Here is a 10630-nt window from a genome sequence, read left to right on the forward strand (position 1 = left end):
TTAGTAAAATAATTTCAAAAATTCAATCTGTATTTCTGATTGCCAAAAGTTGAAAGTTGATATTATAATTGCAAAATATGTTTGTGATTTTATCTGCGATTAATCCGTTAGGATATTAGGTAATTCTATACGAATGTGATGATATGTAATGCAATTTACATTGTACGTTGGCATTTGGTGCCTTATGATGCATATTGGATAAATGTATTTTTGAGTTTGTTTCAACATTTCTACAATTCAGGTTCTTATTATTTATTACTTCATAAGTTATACATACACTGCAAGTAGAGTTGCATATGGGAAATCGGATGTTCTTTTTGATTTTCAACAATAAATATTTAAAATAGAGATGAAATAAATTGCATAATCTTAAATATGATCAGAGCAAGAATTTATCCGATTTGTGGAAGCTAGCTCAGAGCATGGCCATGGGCTTACCTGAAGAGCAGCCCCACTTATATCGGAGCATTTCCATGGAGTAGATCTAGGCCCTGGCACACCGTGAAGGTTGATGTTGCACAGATTAATACCGGTGAACGGAGAGTTCTTCAGGCCTTGTATGGAACCTGGTTGAAGAACCTTCTCACCCCAAATACTTTTAAATATGATGTTTTTAACAACTGGGAGAGCATTTGGGTTGTAATTTTCATCTGGGTGATCTCCAACATCTCCTGCAATTTTTATCCCCTTTCGTGCATTTTCCATGTAAACATCGGAAAATGTGATGTTTCGTATGAACCCTCCCCTTCCGATGTTTGTTTTCACATGTAGACCGACTCCCATATCATAGAGGTTTATGTTTTCCGCCAAGACATGCTCTACTCCACCAGAGGTCTCACTTCCAACTGCAATTCCGGCAAATGGAGACGATCCTGTTATCCTACGGATTGTGATGCGAGAACTTGGCCGACCATAAGCAATCCCATATTCGTCCCACCCGCTTTTAATAGCTACGAGATCATCTCCTGTGGAGATGAATGAATCTTCTATGCAGACATCAGAGCTCGAGTCTGTAATGAAAATCATTAAATGAAATTAAAAACGATATAACAAAGAATTGGAATAACCAATCCAAATTGTAGTACAGTTATGTACTTAATAATATCAGTTAAAAATTAAAATCAAACATATCTTCCCAGAAAAATTATAGTTAAATACTCAAATTGGCTTGTACATTATAAACCAACAGGGAGACAAATCAAACATCAAAAACTGTACTTTACAGAACATACCTGGATCAATTCCATCAGTATTGGGAGAATCACGTGGAGCCAATATCGTAACAAACCGAACAACAACATGGCTGTAACCAAGAAAGTGGATATCAATAATTAGAGCATTGCATGTCAATCTACAATATATTATTCCAAGTTCCAAACGTCGTCAATTTTATTAATGAAAAACACTATGAACAAAGCTTTAGGTCCAAAGCCTATTTTCAATTATTACCTGCAATAAACAGGATGAATGTTCCAAAAGGGAGAGTTCTTGAGAATCACATTAGATATGATTATGCTTCTTGAATTTACGAACTCAATAATATTAGGTCTTGTAAATTGGAGAGTTCTCTGCCTCCACATGTTCCACCAGATATCTCCTTGCCCATCAATTGTCCCATTCTCACCTACGAATAAAATTTTCATTAAACGAGAAGTAGTACACAAAAGGCGAAATTAATAAATATTAGAAATGGGCACACATAAGCACACTTGAGAAGCATACATGCACCCAAGAACGGAGATAGGCAGGGGCTAGCAATGGCACCTGCCCCTCCAAAAAAATCCAAACACTTTTGTACGTAGTGTCCAATAATAAAATATCTCTAAGTATTCTTTAGCTTTTACACAAACTTAATAATATAAAACTCATATATTATTAAACTAGTTAATATTATTATTTTATTTTAATTGATCATTTATTTAATAAAAAAGTTAATTGTATCACTAATATATTTTCATATCTAACTAGGTCTAATTCTTATTATTATATAAAAAAACGACGTGGAAAACTCCGCGACTAATATTCAATACTTTTATATTGAATTAGACTCAATTATTTTTATCAGTGAAGATAAATTTAAATTTTATTATTTTCTATGATAGTTTTTAAATGAAAATTATAATTTTTCGCCCTACCAAGAAAAAATTCTGGCTTCGTCCCTGCATGCACCTAATCAAAAGATTCAAAACCACCTAATTACATATAACATTTTACATTATATCCAACATGTCAGCTGTACAACATACTATATAAATCTTATCAAAAAAATTCATTAATGCTAATGCACCTTAAAGGATATTTAAAGTTTAAGCTAAATATGAAGTGTCTCTGAGATGTAAAAGCTGAAGCTCACCTGTTATCACCACATCATGCAGTCCATTTCCATGAATAAAGCTCATATACCTGTCACCAGGACGCTCTCTTCCTCTTCCATAAGAAGGTAAAGGAGCAATCAAAGGCCAGTTCCCAGTATCCTGAAGCATAATAAAAGATGAAAAATTTAAGAAACTGATTAAAACAAGGCTTAAAAAATAAACTGATATGCTACTTAGGCTTCCTTTCAGAGGCTAGTAATATCTTATCTAAATGTAAAATGGTAAAATTATCACCTCCAAGCCCTTTCCTGTAAAAAGGTGACAATTACTGCTTTGAAATATCAATACATAAGAAGCAATAAGATGTTCTGTGAATTCAGTTAGACTCGAGAAAACCTTAATCCTTATTAGCTACACTACACAAATACCATAAACTAAGATGCTATGATATCCGTATTTTTCCAATATCATCATTGTCTTTAGGCATAAAACATAGAAGAGGAGACAAAACATCCGGTCATTTTGAATCCTTCATGTAAGGAAATTATGCTCTAAGACAGACATTTTCATCTGGGATCCAACTTAATGAGGTTGATTGCTAGCTGATGTACAATCGACATTTCTAGGGTGCCAAGTTAATGAGGGTTGATCGCAGTATGGAGCCATATTTTGCAGAAAGGGGGTGATAATGACATTAATAAAAGAAGAACATTACAGAACACATGCAAAGCTAATTGCAATAATACAGTTAGAGCCAGAAATTATCTTGCTTTTTCATGATTGGATCCTAAAATGCCATAATGTTAGCATGGGCTCAATGGAGATCTTAGCAGCATACCACTAATTAAGATTCTGCTAACACTTTTTTCACTTTCATGTTTATAAGCACTAAAAATTCCATCACCACTCAATTTTGTTGTTATGGAGATTTAAATATTCTATTAAAACATCAAATAAAATAATCACTGACATGACCTGCCAGCTATTTTAGTTGTCGAAACATCAACAGCCATCCTAGATGTTAAAAATCATATATAAATGTCATGCACATGCAACAACCATTCTAAACCAGCCCCACCATTTTCGTGTTCTTTTCACTCGCAAGGACCACTATCATGGAAATGTCTCATTCTTTAGATCACTAAGGCTCATCCGAATTTTAAAAAAGAACACCCATGAAAATAAATCCTGTAAAAACTCCTTTAAGAAAAAAAGCAATCACCAAAAATCACGCAAAATTACAAAATTGAAATATGAATTATATTGGCTAAACCCGCTCAAGAGTACTTGTACTAATAACGTTTATTTCACTTGATCCGTAACAAATATTTTGCTTCTTAACTATTTATTTTGTACACAAATGATACTTTTAGGCATAAAGTGTCGATATTTCATGTTAATTAAAACGACGACGTTTTATGTAATTCCGTCCATAAAAAGACCGTGAGTGTACAAAATAAATGGTCAGGGGAATGCTTGTAAAAAAATTATTAAAAGTTTAAGTGAAATAAAATTTTATGATGGATTTAGCCAATTTCATTTTAATAGTATAATGCATGGTCTAATCAAATTGAAATAACTAAAACCACTAAATGGTTCGACGTGGCCTATATTAATCAAATCATTGTTTATACCATTTATATTTCACATGAAGCTTAAGAATTTCTCCAAAATAAGTTATCTAATCACACTCAACGTATCTAATCTTTAGATTTTAGACCACTGATAGAAAGAATCAACCAATAGGAACATAAATATGTAAACTAAGCTGACATATACACAACCTAAAGCACTAAATTAAATCAATAAACATAATTAATTAAGCAAATTAAGTAGAATTAAGCAATGTACCTGAACAGCCTTAATAACAGCATCTCTAGCCAAGTAAAGAGTCATACGACTAGTTAAATTAAAACTTCCGGTCAAATAAACACCGGGAGGTATATAAAGAAGCGTGCCGCCACTTCTTCTTAAATGTTGAATCCGATAAATCGCTTCTCTAAACGCTTTTGTATTCACCGTTTTACCGTCACCGACACCTCCGAAGTCCGTTATGGATATCTTATCGTACCTGTACTTCATCGGTACTATCCCAGAGCATGTTACTACTCCGGCAGCTGCATAATGACTGAAAAACATTACGAAAACGGAAAAGCCGAGACAAATGAGTAGCAAGAACGAGGACATTTTGGTAATTTTGTAATTTGAAATAAATAAAGATGAGTGTAGTGTACAAGAGGAAAAATACAGAAGTAAAGAATAAAAAAATGGTAGATCTGGAAGTGGAACAAAGAGAAGAGAAGGAAGAAGATGAAGAGTGTAAATTAAAGAAAAATGAGCGTAAAAAGAGGAGATTTGTCTGCAAGTGTTTGTGTTCAATGGAGGAGTGTAAGAATGAGGTAGCAGTGAGCTGATTTAATTAAAAGATGCGTGGCCGTGAAGTGCGTGCTGGCTTGCTCTGCTGCTGTGGTTATTGATGAGTGCTTTTATTATTGGTTGCTTTACTTAATTATTATTTTTCCGTTATGACCCTATCTTTTACTTTCCTAGATTTGGACATCATGTTATGGAATCTTTATTTACTTTTTTCATTTTTGTATGGGATAGTTTATAATTCTCGCCTTTTCTAATCGTTGTTTTCGGGCTTGGAAGAAAAAGAAGCTGCTCGAAGAGATCAAGCCCAAATTAGTACTTCTGATTCAGCGAAATTGATGCACATTGGTCAACTTATATGGCTGTCAAAATTAAGGGTGAACAGGTCGACTCAGTTAAAATCAAATTAATCCATAGATTAAATGATTAAAATCAAATCAACCAAATAAGAAGTTCTAACTGAAACCAAAGTCACTAAAAAAATATTCAAAAAAAACAAGGACAAATTTTAAAAACAATTAATTTATTCAATTGGTTCAGTTAATTTAGATAATTAAAATTTTGAATCAAACCAATAACCAACAGATTTTTTTTATCAAAATCAAATAGACCGAGCCTAAACTTATAGTAATATATAGTATAATTTAAACCGAAGTCATGGAATTTTCAATATCTTATAAAAATTGTTCCTTTACTTGCACAGCTTTTACTCACAAAAGCATACACCAAAAAAGCTTATGGGCTCCCAATATAGAGATTCTCCTGCAATTTATTTTGTGAGTGGAGGATATTCCACTTCAAATTCAACCCGACTTTCATGTCATCAAGCTTCTTCTGCTTACGGAGGAACGGTAAGACTCTTGTACACGTTGGTATGACTATTAGCAGATCAATTGAGCCTACTCCTCCGATGACAAGCTTATACGATACAGCTAGTTTGCGGATCTCTATAGCAACTCCTCAACTCAAACCTGGTCTCTTAGTATCAAATACGTAGGATTGATGATTTATTCAATACCAATCTATTAACCAAGACACTTTAATCACGTCACAAGTTTGGTATGCACGCACTATGAAAGATAAAAGGAAGAAAGCCACCTTCTACTTTCTAATGCTCAATTTTCAACTTATGACTGCTACTTTAAAAGACCGAACATGTGTAGCCACCGATTTACAGTTCAGATGGGAACTTCATATAATTCCACAAGCAGCAGCTTGTGGAAGAGAATGTCCCAAGGCACAGTAACAGCGCAGTGTGTTAAGAGCAATATGTAGTACATAGCAGTTTATGGATATTGACTGGCTCCTGCTTGAAAAATAAATGCAAATCCCTACTTTAAATTTGGATCACAATCTACTCATGAGTGTATCACCCCTAGTGGATGACCCTAAAATATCGAAATTCCTAATCCAAAACATCATTTTATCTATTGGCTCTTCAGATTTGATGAGAAGAAAAGCAAGACTTGGTCAATTATAATGAACATAATGATTATCCACCCGGAGTATATGCTGGAAAGACGAAGCAAAATTCTAGCAATATCCAAGTCAAACATTAATTCGCTAATATGCAATAATACCATAAACTACAGCTTTGACCTACACAAGGACGTGCTTTTGTTGCTGCTCGCACCAATTCTCCTGGAGAAGTAATATAGCATCCAAAAGGTATCATGAAGAAATTTTTGTTAAGCTGGACTAAGAAAAGTAGCTATGTTCATAAGGACCTACTATCAAACATTTTATGCCCTCAAAATACAATGATCAGTAAAAAGTGCGAAGATTAACTTAAAACTACTTCTGGTTTCAGCAGAAGGAGACCCTTCATAAAGATATCAAAGGAATCTGCAATGATATAATACACGATATGGCACATAAGCCTCCTAAGCACACAAGACTATATATTCTTGTGCCTTCATCCTACAACTCGTATAAATAAGCAAGCAGTTAGATTTCATAGAAATGTCAATAGACAATGCCAAGAAGCAAGCATTTAATATAGCTGGAATTGGATATGCAAATAAACAATTGAAAGATTCCCCCATGCATAGATATTTACAATCAGCGGTCAATACATATCCCATTATTATAGCACAGAAAATTCAAAAGAAATGAAATCCTAATTAATTGTTTCGTTTCGGAGACATGACCGTGGATGAACTTGATTGTCACCTACTATAGACAAGATATCCAAATGGTGAAAAGAGAATGAGCATAGAGTATAAAGAAAAGAGAAGCTGACTTTGCCTCTAGGATGCCAAACGCTTGATCATCTTCTGAAAACAAGAACCTAACATTTCCACATGCAAAACATAACCAGTGCACAGAAACCTTCCACATACCCTTTAGATTCGGTCAATAGGCTCAGTCCGGTCTTGCACAGCCAAACGCTCAGACACATTAGCTAGTGACGTCAAGTTGCATTTAATCAAAGCCTCAACAAAATAGCATGTTTCATCCTTAGTGTTCCCATCTGGCACATCAACAACAAATGACTCAATTACCATTGTCCCCGGTCTCCCATCAATGACTTCTGGATGGACAGTAATAACAGACGAGTAGTTCTGCAAATTTCAGGAAATTAAAGCATAAGAACAATAGTCTCAATCAACCAGAGTGTTATACGACACCCCACCTGTTTAAAAAAGGGTCAAAAGGACAGATTACAATGCACAGCACAGCTTTACCATCAAATACAGTACTTAGTAGCAACATTAACACACGAACAAAATTCGCCAAGTTATGGTCAGGGCCGACTATAGTCCATAGATATAACAGTGAACCTGATGCAATTATTCCGCAACTCATGAAGCTTCTGATAAAGATCTCAAAATGTGGTTTAGAGAGGGATTTACAGAACACTCGAGCTAAGTTTTCCGGTAACATCACCATATTCAACGAGAAAACATGTAATCTCTTGAGAAGCAGCTGAATGTAATGATAAATACACCAACATACGTTATGAACAACCTAAATGTTGAACAACTTCAATGTCCAACAAATAAAAACTATTCTCACTGTGTCAACTCGCAAATATCATCTTGAACAACAAGATAAATGTTCGAATAGACCTAATTGCAAAGCATTATACACAAATTGACTACAAACACAAAGCAATAAACAAATTAACAGCAATGAATACGACATAATACCTTAAGACGATGATCACCACCAACAATAGTGATCCTAAAAATATGCTCCTCATCATCAAGAAGCTCCAATCGTTCAGTACTAGTTGTAGCCGGAAGTCCAGATTTAACATTCACTTCTCTAACACTTCCAATCTGAAGGTCACCGTTCATAATGCACCTACTCACAAACGGTTTGTACCTTTGCGGTTGATCAAATCTCCTCACCAAAGACCACACCTACACAACAAAATCACATAATTCTAATTCAGATCTAATCAAATACTTAATTAAAGCAAATTAAAAAAAATTAATAGAAACATACTAGAGGAACGGGAGCTTTGATGTGTTTAACAAGAGAAGAGCTGCACTGATTATCTTTAACATCGTGTTCGTGGTGTAGCCTTATGTAATCGTCTTCCATTTTGTGAAACGCATTACTATTGTTGTCGTTGACGGTGGTGAAATCGGTGGTTACCATTTCAGGTAACGCAGTGATCGGAAAATTAAAGAAAAGTAAAGAGCGAAGAGATCGGAGGTTTTAACGGTGGAGAAGGGAAAATTAACCGCCACGACGGTAAAACGGCGACGGATTGGGGAAGGGGAGGAAATAGCAGCAGCTCCTCCAATAGCGAAAGGTCGAGAGTTTTTTTTTTCTTTTTCCCCATTCGATCGTTTTCTTTATTTAAAAAAGGATTTAAAATCTTTAATAAATGGCCACTTGCACTTAATTTTTGTATTTTTTTTAAATATTTATCTAAGCTTTCTTTATCCGTACTTTCTAGGGGTTGGGTTGGTCGTCTCTGCTTTCTGATGGTGATTTTTAACAGAGGAGATGGAAGGAGTGGACATATAAAAAAAGTTTAATTTGTTAACGCCAGAATAAAGCGACGCCGTTTAAACATTTTCTATAATGGCCTGTTTTGGATTTATTTGGGCTAAAAGCCTTCATGAGCCTGGATTACAGAGTAACAGAGCTTAGCCCATCTGTTTCAAGCTTTTAGCCCAAATGTTGAATAAGCTAATTATATTTTCTTACAGGATTTTTCCTGAATAAGACTCATTTTTTTTAAAATAATTACAAAAATACCATTTGACTAATGAGTTTATATAAAATACAACTTTGACTAACAATAGTTATAAAAAAAAGTTTATCTTTGTTAAAATTATTTACAGAATACATTTTGCACCAAAACCATAATACAAAAAAATGGTGAATGAGAAAGATTTTTTGTATTGGACACCCAAAAATAGCATATGCCGTGTAGACCACCACCATTCGCACCACATTCAAGGTGCAGAATGTGGCAAAAATTAAAATTTATAGGCGTTCGATATGTTATAAAAAAATTTAAGATTAAATATATAGTCAACCAGTTAACGTGTCACAAGTTTTTTTTCACAAGTTTTTTACCTTTTTTATCTTATTATTTTCTGATTTCGTAAATACAGTACTCAACAAACACTGAGGGGAAAACATTCGGTTTGACCGAACCGACAATTTGCAAATCAAATTAACCGATCGGCCAAATAGTCAAAATCTCTGATGGTATATTCTCCTACTTTTTTCTGCCAAATCTATTAAGCATCAAACTGAACAATGGAAACAAACGCTGGCAGAAGAGCACACAAATATTGATTGCATTGCCATACTTGTACAAGGACTGGACTAACCTAACCTGATGAACCATTTTGAGTCTCCACTATATTGAAACGATGATGAGGACCACGTATTTCACTTCATCTTAAAGTCTCATTAAGAAGCATGGGCATTCGAAGATAAGTTGAGAAACCGTAGCTTTGTCTTTACTTTCATGATTTGCAAATAATGCCCAACTCATGACTTGTGTTGTTCTTGTCATTGGTAGTGAACAATGAAGTTCTCTAGCTAGTTAGTTTGATCTTTACACATGTTTGATGCCAATTTGATGCCACCATTTTGGAGATCACATATATGATATATGGATTCAGTAATCAATTGCACACGTTCTTATAAAAGTATGGAGCCTTTATGAATGGCAAATTATATGGAACAAATTTTGTACATACAACAAATCTGCTATTCTTGGAATATAACTGTAAATTTATGGGTTATTTGCAAATAAAAATCGATTTTCCATATTATTTAATAATTTAAGTACGACGTTTTAAAAGTTAGCACTCTATATTTACTTTTTTTTTATTTTTTATTGTTTGCTGATTTTTCGTACAATGAATGATTCCGAATTAAAGTGGCGTACCGCAAATGCCAAAAAATAAAAAGTGAAATTGCTGGTTGTTAATTTTTTAAAAAAATATACTTAAATTGCTAAAGGTGAAAGGTCGGACTTATATTTTTCAGTTTAATATTTATTTATGAAAATTTAATTTTTACACCTAATAGGAGTGTAATCGAGTCGAGTCGAAACACTGCCAAGTTTGAGCTCGCCTCTGAAATTTGATTCAATCAAGTTTTATTTTAGAAGCTGGAATTTGAACTCGGAAGATTAATTGAGACTCGAGCTCGATTATCTTATAAGTATTTAACAATTAAATTTCAATATAAAAATTAAAGATAGTATTGTGAATGTATATAAATATAAAGGGTAAAAAGGTAAATTAACTAAAACTCGATTAGGCTCGCGAGCTCGTCGAGTCTAATAATTTAGATTTGAACTCAGAACTCGAATTATATCGAGTTGGTTTCTGAGTATTCTAATTGAGACATGAAACATAAAACTCAACAAGTTAGCAAAGGAGCTTTTTTGCATTTCAAATATTTTTTTTGACAAAAAAAAAAAACAAATTACCAAAGATATCCAATAATACCCAGTA

The 10630-nt window shown here is 33.9% G+C and overlaps 2 protein-coding genes across 2 annotated transcripts; both read right to left on the minus strand.

The window, feature by feature from the left end:
- Nucleotides 1-227: 227 nt before the first annotated feature.
- Nucleotides 228-4870, minus strand: LOC126677096 (probable polygalacturonase). The gene is made up of 5 exons (XM_050371549.2): nt 4167-4870; nt 2354-2474; nt 1450-1624; nt 1233-1303; nt 228-1010 (listed from the first exon to the last, which is right to left on the minus strand). The coding sequence occupies exons 1-5, from the start codon at nt 4500-4502 to the stop codon at nt 370-372; spliced, it is 1344 nt and encodes a 447-aa protein (XP_050227506.1). The 5' UTR covers nt 4503-4870; the 3' UTR covers nt 228-369.
- A 1787-nt stretch (nt 4871-6657) lies between these two features.
- On the minus strand, nt 6658-8570 carry LOC126679073 (abscisic acid receptor PYL8-like). The gene is made up of 3 exons (XM_050374010.2): nt 8142-8570; nt 7841-8056; nt 6658-7252 (listed from the first exon to the last, which is right to left on the minus strand). The coding sequence occupies exons 1-3, from the start codon at nt 8295-8297 to the stop codon at nt 7034-7036; spliced, it is 591 nt and encodes a 196-aa protein (XP_050229967.1). The 5' UTR covers nt 8298-8570; the 3' UTR covers nt 6658-7033.
- Between the last annotated feature and the right edge of the window lie 2060 nt (nt 8571-10630).

The sequence above is a fragment of the Mercurialis annua genome, linkage group LG4, assembly GCF_937616625.2.
Source record: "Mercurialis annua linkage group LG4, ddMerAnnu1.2, whole genome shotgun sequence".
In the NCBI taxonomy this organism is placed as follows: Eukaryota; Viridiplantae; Streptophyta; class Magnoliopsida; order Malpighiales; family Euphorbiaceae; genus Mercurialis; species Mercurialis annua.